The sequence below is a fragment of the Pseudophryne corroboree genome, chromosome 3 (genome assembly GCF_028390025.1).
Source record: "Pseudophryne corroboree isolate aPseCor3 chromosome 3, aPseCor3.hap2, whole genome shotgun sequence".
Classification (NCBI taxonomy): Eukaryota; Metazoa; Chordata; class Amphibia; order Anura; family Myobatrachidae; genus Pseudophryne; species Pseudophryne corroboree.
Genome location: NC_086446.1, coordinates 323474746 through 323487656, shown reverse-complemented (window position 1 = coordinate 323487656; position 12911 = coordinate 323474746). Strand labels below are relative to the sequence as shown.

At 44.6% G+C, this 12911-nt stretch overlaps 1 protein-coding gene across 1 annotated transcript in view; it reads left to right on the top strand.

Moving 5' to 3' along the window:
- The window catches only part of MAP3K3 (mitogen-activated protein kinase kinase kinase 3), a 117213-nt gene that overhangs the window by 28773 nt on the left and 75529 nt on the right, over positions 1 to 12911 (top strand). Inside the window, exons 2-3 of the mRNA XM_063959539.1 lie at positions 4866 to 4987; positions 7582 to 7622. Of these exons, the coding sequence (XP_063815609.1) occupies positions 4866 to 4987; positions 7582 to 7622 (163 nt within the window). The remainder of the gene's footprint in view (positions 1 to 4865; positions 4988 to 7581; positions 7623 to 12911) is intronic.

Below are 12911 nucleotides of genomic sequence, written 5' to 3'. Positions count from 1 at the left end.
CTGACTCCAGTGTCGACGGTGAGGAAACAAACGTATTTTCCAGTAGGGCCACACGTTACATGATCACGGCAATGAAGGAGGTTTTGAACATTTCTGATACTACAAGTACCACAAAAAAGGGTATTATGTGGGGTGTGAAAAAACTACCTGTAGTTTTTCCTGAATCAGATGAATTAAATGAGGTGTGTGTTTAAGCGTGGGTTTCCCCCGATAAAAAACTGCTAATTTCTAAAAAATTATTGGCATTATACCCTTTCCCGCCAGAGGTTAGGGCGCGTTGGGAAACACCCCCTAGGGTAGATAAGGCGCTCACACGCTTATCAAAACAAGTGGCGTTACCGTCTCCTGATACGGCCGCCCTCAAGGAACCAGCTGATAGGAAGCTGGAAAATATCCTAAAAAGTATATACACACATACTGGTATTATACTGCGACCAGCAATCGCCTCAGCCTGGATGTGCAGTGCTGGGGTGGCTTGGTCGGATTCCCTGACTGAAAATATTGATACCCTGGACAGGGACAGTATATTATTGACTATAGAGCATTTAAAGGATGCATTTCTATATATGCGAGATGCACAGAGGGATATTTGCACTCTGGCATCAAGAGTAAGTGCGCTGTCCATTTCTGCCAGAAGAGGGTTATGGACGCGACAGTGGTCAGGTGATGCGGATTCCAAACGGCATATGGAAGTATTGCCGTATAAAGGGGAGGAGTTATTTGGGGTCGGTCTATCGGACCTGGTGGCCACGGCAACGGCTGGGAAATCCACCTTTTTACCCCAGGTCACCTCTCAGCAGAAAAAGACACCGTCTTTTCAGGCTCAGTCCTTTCGTCCCCATAAGGGCAAGCGGGCAAAAGGCCACTCATATCTGCCCCGGGGCAGAGGAAGGGGAAAAAGACTGCAGCAGGCAGCCTCTTCCCAGGAACAGAAGCCCTCCCCCGCTTCTGCCAAGTCCTCAGCATGACGCTGGGGCCTTACAAGCGTACTCAGGCACGGTGGGGGCCCGTCTCAAAAATTTCAGTGCGCAGTGGGCTCACTCGCAAGTGGACCCCTGGATCCTGCAGGTAGTATCTCAGGGGTACAAATTGGAATTCGAGACGTCTCCCCCTCGCCGGTTCCTGAAGTCTGCTTTACCAACGTCTCCCTCCGACAGGGAGGCGGTATTGGAAGCCATTCACAAGCTGTATTCCCAGCAGGTGATAATCAAGGTACCCCTCCTACAACAGGGAAAGGGGTATTATTCCACGCTGTTTGTGGTACCGAAGCCGGACGGCTCGGTGAGACCTATTTTAAATCTGAAATCCTTGAACACTTACATTCAAAGGTTCAAATTCAAGATGGAGTCACTCAGAGCAGTGATAGCGAACCTGGAAGAAGAGGACTATATGGTGTCTCTGGACATCAAGGATGCTTACCTCCATGTCCCAATTTGCCCTTCTCACCAAGGGTACCTCAGGTTTGTGGTACAGAACTGTCACTATCAGTTTCAGACGCTGCCGTTTGGATTGTCCACGGCACCCCGGGTCTTTACCAAGGTAATGGCCGAAATGATGATTCTTCTTCGAAGAAAAGGCGTCTTAATTATCCCTTACTTGGACGATCTCCTGATAAGGGCAAGGTCCAGAGAACAGTTAGAGGTCGGAGTAGCACTATCTCAAGTAGTACTACGACAGCACGGGTGGATTCTAAATATTCCAAAATCGCAGCTGATTCCGACGACACGTCTGCTGTTCCTAGGGATGATTCTGGACACAGTCCAGAAAAAGGTGTTTCTCCCGGAGGAGAAAGCCAGGGAGTTATCCGACCTAGTCAGGAACCTCCTAAAACCAGGCCAAGTGTCAGTACATCAATGCACAAGGGTCCTGGGAAAAATGGTGGCTTCTTACGAAGCGATTCCATTCGGCAGATTCAACGCAAGAACTTTTCAGTGGGATCTGCTGGACAAATGGTCCGGATCGCATCTTCAAATGCATCAGCGGATAACCCTGTCTCCAAGGACAAGGGTGTCTCTCCTGTGGTGGTTGCAGAGTGCTCATCTTCTAGAGGGCCGCAGATTCGGCATTCAGGACTGGGTCCTGGTGACCACGGATGCCAGCCTGAGAGGCTGGGGAGCAGTCGCACAGGGAAGAAATTTCCAGGGCTTGTGGTCAAGCATGGAAACGTCACTTCACATAAATATCCTGGAACTAAGGGCCATTTACAATGCCCTAAGTCAGGCAAGGCCTCTGCTTCAGGGTCAGCCGGTGTTGATCCAGTCGGACAACATCACGGCAGTCGCCCACGTAAACAGACAGGGCGGCACAAGAAGCAGGAGGGCAATGACGGAAGTTGCAAGGATTCTTCGCTGGGCGGAAAATCATGCGATAGCACTGTCAGCAGTGTTCATTCCGGGAGTGGACAACTGGGAAGCAGACTTCCTCAGCAGACACGACCTCCACCCGGGGGAGTGGGGACTTCACCCAGAAGTCTTCCACGTGATTGTGAACCGTTGGGAAAAACCAAAGGTGGACATGATGGCTTCCCGCCTCAACAAAAAACTGGACAGATATTGCGCCAGGTCAAGGGACCCTCAGGCAATAGCTGTGGACGCTCTGGTAACACAGTGGGTGTACCAGTCAGTGTATGTGTTCCCTCCTCTGCCTCTCGTACCCAAGGTACTGAGAATCATAAGAAGGAGAGGAGTAAGGACTATACTCGTGGCTCCGGATTGGCCAAGAAGGACTTGGTACCCGGAACTTCAAGAGATGCTCACGGAGGACCCGTGGCCTCTACCTCTAAGAAAGGACCTGCTCCAGCAGGGACCCTGTCTGTTCCAAGACTTACCGCGGCTGCGTTTGACGGCATGGCGGTTGAACGCCGGATCCTGAAGGAAAAAGGCATTCCGGATGAAGTCATCCCTACCCTGATCAAAGCCAGGAAGGATGTAACTGTGCAACATTATCACCGTATTTGGCGTAAATATGTTGCGTGGTGTGAGGCCAGGAAGGCCCCTACAGAGGAATTTCAACTGGGTCGTTTCCTGCATTTCCTGCAAACAGGACTGTCGATGGGCCTAAAATTAGGGTCCATTAAGGTTCAAATTTCTGCCCTGTCGATATTCTTCCAGAAAGAACTAGCTTCAGTTCCTGAAGTTCAGACGTTTGTCAAGGGGGTACTGCATATACAGCCTCCTTTTGTGCCTCCAGTGGCACCTTGGGATCTCAATGTAGTTTTGGGGTTCCTAAAATCACATTGGTTTGAACCACTCACCACTGTGGACTTAAAATATCTCGCATGGAAAGTGGTAATGCTGTTAGCCCTGGCTTCAGCCAGGCGTGTCTCAGAATTGGCGGCTTTATCCTATAAAAGCCCTTACCTAATTTTTCATACGGACAGGGCAGAATTGAGGACTCGTCCTCAATTTCTCCCTAAGGTGGTTTCAGCGTTTCACTTAAACCAGCCTATTGTGGTACCTGCGGCTACTAGGGACTTGGAGGATTCCAAGTTGCTGGACGTAGTCAGGGCCCTGAAAATATGTTTCCAGGACGGCTGGAGTCAGAAAATCTGACTCGCTGTTTATCCTGTATGCACCCAACAAGCTGGGTGCTCCTGCTTCTAAGCAGACTATTGCTCGTTGGATTTGTAGTACAATTCAGCTTGCACATTCTGTGGCAGGCCTGCCACAGCCAAAATCTGTAAAAGCCCATTCCACACGGAAAGTGGGCTCATCTTGGGCGGCTGCCCGAGGGGTCTCGGCTTTACAACTTTGCCGAGCAGCTACTTGGTCAGGGGCAAACACGTTTGCTAAATTCTACAAATTTGATACCCTGGCTGAGGAGGACCTGGAGTTCTCTCATTCGGTGCTGCAGAGTCATCCGCACTCTCCCGCCCGTTTGGGAGCTTTGGTATAATCCCCATGGTCCTTTCGGAGTTCCCAGCATCCACTAGGACGTCAGAGAAAATAAGAATTTACTTACCGATAATTATATTTCTCATAGTCCGTAGTGGATGCTGGGCGCCCATCCCAAGTGCGGATTGTCTGCAATACTTGTACATAGTTATTGTTACAAAAATCGGGTTATTATTGTTGTGAGCCATCTTTTCAGAGGCTCCTCTGTTATCATGCTGTTAACTGGGTTCAGATCACAAGTTGTACGGTGTGATTGGTGTGGCTGGTATGAGTCTTACCCGGGATTCAAAATCCTTCCTTATTGTGTACGCTCGTCCGGGCACAGTATCCTAACTGAGGCTTGGAGGAGGGTCATAGGGGGAGGAGCCAGTGCACACCAGGTAGTCCTAAAGCTTTTACTTTTGTGCCCAGTCTCCTGCGGAGCCGCTATTCCCCATGGTCCTTTCGGAGTTCCCAGCATCCACTACGGACTATGAGAAATAGAATTATCGGTAAGTAAATTCTTATTTTATCTCTCTCCACTTTATCTCGCCGGGATCCCGAACACTGAATAGCCCACCTGTTCCCACTCATGGGTGTCCACGACACCCATAAAGTGCTAATAGAATCTGTGGCGAGCACAGCGAGCCCGCAATGGGCTTCATTGCGCTCGCCCCTCCTACCGGCCATTTACAAGCCATGATCCCGGTGTCGGTATGGTAACCACTGGTCACACGAACCCAACCCCTTTTATTTACATTGTGAATAGGGCTGAATGCCATGTTCATATAGGATTCTTGCATGCATGTAGTAGTTTTATTAGTAGTTATCTGTTCAATTTGTATTTTTAGGTTAGAGGGTTTTTATGAATAAGCCAATTGCTTTCTGTGATTTGATGTCTGTCATGTGTCCAGTACTGTGTTAAAAAAATAAAAAGTAAAATATATATTTATTTTTAAATCTGTTTTTTTGTAAACTCCTTTTTATTTTCAGATGAACAGGAAGCTCTTAAGTCCATTATGAAAGATCTGGTTGCCCTTCAGATGGGCAGGCGAATTCGAACAGGAGGGATTGAAGGGGTGAAAACGAAGGCTAGCAGTCAGCCTAATAAACAGGTCAGGTTATTACCGAGTGTCAAAGAACTTAATATATGGACTAATGCTCCTTCCTTTGTCATGTGTAATGATATTAGAAGTCATGAGCACAATGCTGTAGGAAAAGTGATTTTATGCAGTTATCAAAGTTCATATTAACCTCTAATTGCAGAGTTTTGCATACGTATATTTATACACACATACAGGTTCAAGCTCTGTGGTATTGCGGTCTTCAACCGGAGTGCCAACTACTTTGTATACATATTCTATACCCAAGTGCCAGATAGATAGAGATATCTATATATATATCTATCTATCTATCTCTATGTATGTATGTATGTATGTATGTATGTATGTATGTATATGTGTGTGTGTGTATATGTATATATATATATATATGTGTGTGTATATATGTATATATGTATATATGTATATATATATATATATATATATATATATATATATATCTATCAATCCGATGATGCGGCACTCATGCTGGTCTCAGAAAGGAAAAGTGGACAGCCGTCCAAATATCTTCAACGTTTCAATTTATTTTTCAAATTGTCATCAGGAAGTGAACTTCCTGATGACAATTTGAAAAATAAATTGAAACGTTGAAGATATTTGGACGGCTGTCCACTTTTCCTTTCTGAGACCAGCATGAGTGCCGCATCATCGGATTGATATTGAATTACTGTTATGAAGGCACCAGCGAAAGTAACCACAAAGGCTTATACGGAGTGCCGGACCGCAGTGTATATGTGTATGTATGTATATATATATATATATATATATATATATATATATATATATATATATATATATATATATATATATATATATATATAATTTTACAAAAACTGCGGCACTCAGGGTCATATATTCAATGATTTGTTTTGACACACAATTACATCGCGCGGGTAATTGTGTGTCGATACAAACCATTGAATATATGACCCTGAGTGCCGCAGTTTTTGTAATATATATATATATATATATATATCTATATATATCTCTATCTATCACACACTCTCTAGCGGTAGTCTGGATTGTCTCAAAAATCTTATGTATTAGGTGCAAAACATGGTCACATACGCCCAACGTTTTGGGGCCCGTAGCCCCTTTGTCACGCCTTGACAAATGGGCTACGGGCCCCGAAACGTTGCCCTTGACTATGTTTTGCACTTAATGCATAAGATTTTTTATATAATCCGGAGTGCCGCTGCTGTCTTCGTTTGCCTGTATCGTAATCTGTAGCGGAGGGCACCCGGGATACTTGCAGTCACAAGGAGTGTCGGGCTTACTTTTCTTGTGCCGGGCATACTTGAGAGAGATATATAATATATTATATTACGGGATCCTGGCGGTCATAGGACTGACGCTGGAATCAGTGATTGAAGCAGAATTAAGCAATGCATAAACTCTGCTGCCTAGTCCACAAGTAAAAATATGCAATACACTCACCAGGTTCAGCAGGGAATAGGTAGACATGGCACTCGCATTATAGCCCTCATACCTCAGAGATTTATTGGGGCAATTCCCCGATCCCCTGACGGCCGTCCAGGCGGGACCGGGAATATTAAACATGTTTAAAAATCTTGATCCCAACCAGGTAATTGAGCATTTTTAATATGGTTCGTTTCCTGGATCTCCTGACAGATACATTGATCATTAATGGACGCTGATAGGTAGATCAGCATTTCCGGCAGGGTCGGGGGAATCTCATCAGATGTATGGGGGCCATTAGTTGGAAAAATGTGTTTTTATTTAATCAAAACAACATGTTAAAGTGTAAGTGCACGTTGTACCCCTTTTTTAAAACTAATAGGAGTGCTGTGCCTGCCTCTTTTCTGCTGGATGTTGTGAGTGGTTTTTATGTATGTATGTATGTATGTATGTATGTATGTATGTATGTGTATACATGTTATGTAGCATTATGCGATTCTGGCAGTGTTCCCAATGGTGAATTTAAGTGGCTTATACCGCATTTAAATCGCAAATGCCGGATCCCACCCGGTAAAAGAAACGTGTACTTACCGGGTGGGATCCGGCATTTGCTCCCCTCTGCTGGCTTTCCGACCCGGCAATATACCGGGTCGGTTGCCATAGCAGCGGGGGGGCGCAGCAGGGGCGGGGGTGGAGGCGGCGCTGGGAGATGAGCTCATCTCCTGCGCCGCCTCTCCCTATGCTGTGAATGGGAACCGTGTCGCATCGACGCTGCTCCCATTCACACTGCACCTGACCCGGTACTCAACCCGGGTATAATCCTTCTTTTATACCGGGTTGAATTACCGGGTCAGGCGACCCGTTAATTCCGGCAGAGTGCTTTCACAATATGCCGTGTCGATACCGGGTTATTTGTGCGATGTGAAAGAGGTATTAATTGCTTTTTTTAGACTGTTTTGAGTTAGACTATAAACTAACATTTTCTTACATATTGTTTTGGTAGCCCGTTATTATCTTTGTCAGATGTAGCATCTGCATCCTTTGTCCTTTCACTTCTTTGATGTTCCCTAAATATTAGATATTCAGTACAGATATCTTCTAGTGAAACATAAGTTCAAAGTAAATAGTCAAACAATAATGAATTTAATTTTATATATTTTTTATTTTAGAGTGATGTAAGAATAAAGTTTGAACACAATGGGGAGAGACGGTGAGTAGGATTACAGGTTGAGTATCCCATATCCAAATATTCCGAAATACGGAATATTCCGAAATACAGACTTTTTTGAGTGAGATAGTGAAACCTTTGTTTTCTGATTGCTCAATGTACACAAACTTTGTTTAATACACAAAGTTATTAAAAATATTGTATTAAATGATACTGTGATCAAACTGTGTGTATAAGGTGTATATGAAACATACATGAATTGTGTGAATGTAGACACATTGTTTAATGTACAAAGTTATTTAAAATATTGTATTAAATGACGTTCAGGTTGTGTGTATAAGGTGTATATGAAACATAAATGTATTCTGTGCTTAGACTTAGGTCCTATCGCCATGATATCTCATTATGGTATGCAATTATTCCAAAATACGGAATAATCCGATATCCAAAATACTTCTGGTCCCAAGCATTTTGGATAAGGGATACTCAACCTGTGTTTCTAACTTTCATTTTCCTTGACATGGAACTTGTCATTGTATTGCAAAATTGCCTCTGATTCTGAGTTGAGAGCAAAGCAAGTAACTCTGCCCCAGGGTAACAACATGTTGCGCTGCAGATGTGGCAGAGTTGAGGAACGTGTCCAAAGTAAAAACCAAGCTGAGGTGTAAAAGTAAAGCTGATCAGTATGTGAACTATCCATAAAAGCAGCCTGTATTTACCATGAATGCAAAAAAATAATTTACACCCTCTGCGATGCAACATGGTTTGTTCCAGATACAAAGTTACTTGCTTATTTGTATTTGCTCAGAATCAGAGCCTATATCACATTCAACAGCATTTTACCGTTTCTACTTCTACAGCCGTGGCCAAAAGTTTTGAGAATTACATTGGTTTTCATAAAGTTTGCTGCTTCAGTATTTTTAGACCTTTTTTTCAGATGTTCCTAGTATACTGAAGTAAAATTACAGTCATAAGTGTCAAAGGCTTTTATTGACCATTACATTACGTTTATGCGAAGAGTCAATATTTGACCCTTCTTTATCAAGACCTCTGCAATTAGCCGTGGCATGCTGTCAATCAACTTCTGGGCCACATACTGACTGGCTGCCTATTCTTGCCTAATCAGTGCTTGGAGTTTGTCAGAATTTGTGGGTTTTTGTTTGTCCACCCGCCTCTTGAGGATTGACCACAAGTTCCCAATGGGATTAAGGTCTGAGGAGTTTCCTAGCGATGGACCCAAAGTTTTTATGTTTTGTTCCCATAGCCACTTGGTTATCACTTTTGCCTTATTGGAAGGCGCTCCATCATGCTGCAAAAGGCATTGTTCATCACCAAACTGTTCTAAGATGGTTGAGAGAAGTTGCTCTTGGAGGATGTTTTGGAATCTTTCTTTCTTCATGGCTGTGTTCTAAGGCAAAATTGTGAGTGAGCCCACTCCCTTGGCTGAGAAGCAACCCCACACATGCATGGTCTCAGGATGCTTTACTGATGGCATGACAAAGGACTGATGGTAGCGCTCACCTTTCCTTCTCCGGACAAGCATTGGGGGGAGGGGAGACCAGGAAAGCGTCTGACTCCCCACTGCTGACATCAACCCTAGTGATCGCAGCCTCAAACGTATCCTGGTGCCTTATGATCCCTATGGCCTAGCGCTGGAGCACCCGTGGTGGCGGTATGCCAGCTACTGTTTGGTAGTCTCCTCCCAAAACAGTGCGGCTGTGTCCGGATTCCCCTTCTAAGCGGAACCGATGCCTTACCTTCTCCCCGTGCTCCGGCAACAGCCTGGTAACGTCTGCTGGACCTGCTAGTATATCCGACACAGACGCCCGTCGAGACAGCACTTGTACCGTGGGTAAGCGTTGTTGCGACCCGGCAGAGAGTTGTTGGAGCGACTCTTTCCAATATGCGTGTAAAAAGCTGTTAGGAAAGATCACTCAAAACAATGTAGTAAGACTATAAAAATAAAATAATAAAGCTTATGGCTACCAAACACAGCAGCCCTGTGACCGTGGTCCAGCTCCTGCCGCACCAAACAAAAAACTGATTTGACTGAGCCAGTGGGCGGGAATATATGGACAAGCCCGTTGCATCCTGGGAGGCCAGAAAGCTTGTGATCGTTTGGTGCCAATCCGCTGTCGCTCCATCATATCCCAATGTTATCTTGTGGATAACCTGTGGACCCTGCTGGAGAAATTGACTTTACCCCAAACCTCAGCAGTCCAATCCCTGTACCCTTTGCAGAATATCAGTCTGTCCCTGATGTTTTTACTGGAGAGAAGTGGCTTCTTTGCTGCCCTTCTTGACACCAGGTTATCCTCTTATAGTCTTTGCCTCACTCTGCGTGCAGATGCACCCACACCTGCTTGCTGCCATTTCTGAGCAAGCTCTGCACTGGTGGAGCCCCGATGCCACAGCTGAATCAACTTTAGGAGACTGTCTTGGAGCTTGCTGGACGTTCTTGGGCATCCTGAAGCCTTCTTCACAGCTGTTGAACCTCTCTCCTTGAAGTTCTTGATTATCCGATAAATTGTTGATTTAGGTGCAATCTTACTAGCAGCAATATCCTTGCCTTCGACGCCCTTTTTGTGCAAAGCAATGATGGCTGCACATTTTTCCTTGCAGGTAACCATGGTGAGCAGAGGAAGAACAATGATTTCAAGCACCACCCTACTTTTAAAGCTTCCAGTCTGTTATTCTAACTCAATCAGCATGACAGAGTGATCTCCAGCCTTGTCCTCGTTAACACACTCACCTGTGTTGACGAGAAAATCACTGACATGATGTCAGCTGGTCATTTTAGTGGCAGGGCTGAAAAGTAGTGGAACTGTTTTTGAGAGGACGTTCATTGTAATGGCAACGAGGGACTTTGTAATTAATTGCAATTCATCTGGTCACTTTTCATGACATTCTGGAGTATGTGCAAATTGCCATCATAAAAACTGAGGCAGCAGACTTTGTGAAAATTAATATTTCTGTCATTCTCAAACTTTTGGCTGTATATTAATACTGCAAAATATATGGAGAGGAATGTACTATGTGCACATTTACTTTCTATATGCATGGCTCTGATGATAATATACCTTTTAATTCCTGGAGTAGCGCCTCCTTTTGTCCTAGGATAGATATGTTTATGGTGTGCTACTGTGGGAAGGCATCGGGCCACTATTGATTGCTTAGGCCTCTGGGTGCCCCATCTTTTTGTGGAAAATATATAGCTATATAGATATATGTAGAGAGAGGGATAGATATTTTTTATTATTATTATTGTGTATATAATGTATACACACATTAATATTTATATGTATATTATAGTGCATGTTAATTAGTCTTTTACATAACACTGTAGTCTTTACCTTTTGACTATCAATATATGGGAAGGGTTTTAACTTTTTTTTTTTTTTTTTGTGGTTATTAAAATATAAACCCAGATTCTTTGTGAAAGCCCTTTGCCCTGTTCTACATATCAAGTTCTAATGTAGAATTTTAAAGTTTTTCACTAAGTTTAGTGCATGTTATTGGCTTTTATCTAAATCAACTTTTACTTTTGGTTTAGTGGTCCTAAATATTTAATCTGCAGTAAATTTCAGAGTGGCTTATTGGGACCTGTAATTCCTGTTTCCGCTTAAAGCATTTTGTTTTATTTCCTCCTACACGATTTCCACACACACCGCATGTAACGTGAGCTGTCAAAATATCCAGCGGCATGACATTCCTGTACTTGCTGTGAGCTCCTTACTATGTCATCTGGCTGCTTGTCCTCAGATTTTACTTCCTCATGCTCACATACTTGTTTGTAGTGATGTGATTTGCTTACAAAAAAAGAAAGACATAGATTTTGTATGTGTATAGTACAGGAACGTATCCAGTACAGGATGCTGTGTATAAATGGCCTGATTGTGAACCGGCCCTGGCTTACTTCTATCACTAGCCTGAGTTTCCTTTTCTCCTGATGGGGTTTGGATTTACAGACAGGAGCCGGGAAGTGGCCTCGCGGCTGCTCACTGGCTGCCAGATCTAACCACAAGTATGTAAGATGGCTGGAGGCTCGGCATAAGTAATTTATATGGAAGGATAACTCCTTGTACTGGCCATGAGGATGAAGTAGAGAACTTCCTATTAGAGGTGGAAGGTTCAGCTGACTGCAGACATTGGCTGCCTCTGTGCCCTGGATGGGCTTGATATTCCAAGAATGTCTCTTGTGGTTTCCTCTAGAAACATATCTGTTAAAGGCTTAATGAAACTCTCAGATCCATATGATGGGCCAGTGAAAGACTTTTACATGAGAATTGTATAATTTTGCCAACAATATTCTGGCAAAAATGCTAAATGTCAGATGGGGGCTCCAGACGTCTGGAGTTATTTAGCAGTTCTCTTTCATTCAGATTACCATAGCCTCTCCGAAGTTTAACTTTTCTCTTAATTGGCATTTTAGAGATAACAAATGGACAGTGGTGCAGGTGCCATAAAATATCTTAAGAATACATCATTCATATGGGTGATTAATCTGTTTTTCATGTGCTGCAAGGTGGCACCCGATGGCAGCAATTCAAATGCTCTGCCATTAGGGCATTTCTGCTGAGATATCGAACAGAAATGTGTGAAAACAGGACTTTTCAATTTGTGGAGACTACTTTAGATGGGATTAGCCACAATTCGCAGCTATACCTGTTTTTCTGCTGCAGGGTACACTGGGCTCCACAAGGATTAACATCAGGGTGTAGAGTAGGATCTTGATCTGAGGCACCAACAGGCTCAAAGCTTTGACCTTCTTCCCAAGATGCATAGCGCCGCCTCCTATATCACCCCGCCTCCGTGCACAGGAGCTCAGTTTGTAAGTTGGTGCCATGCAGTAAGCAGGCATACAACAGGAGGGGCTGCTCCTGCAGCCCTAAGAAAAGCTATTATTCAGAAGAAAAAAGAATAATTGAAGACTTTAAGGGTTGCAGCAGTGTTAGATGTCAGTTAGACATCCCCTGCTGCAGCTCCATCACTCCCCCAGCGGCGCTGTATACTCCCGCGCCCTGGTTGCCAGGTAACTACAGCGGAGGCTCCAGTGTTCTTCTCGGTTAGTCACACACTCGCTGCTGTCTCTTGGATCACGTGGCCGCATTCAAAGGGGAGGTAAGGGGTCTCTTTGGCCCGCTGTAATCGCGATCCAGCACCGCCGTCGTGGGAGGCGAGCCACGCGTGCGCTGGCGTGGACACTGTAAGGGGCAGCCGCTCCACTAGCCTCCGGGACACAGGCACAGGTTGGGTTTTTGTCTCTGCTGAAACCCGTTTCATTGCAGCCCGCAGCGCCCGGTGGGGAAGCCAGCAGGGGGATAAGGCCTG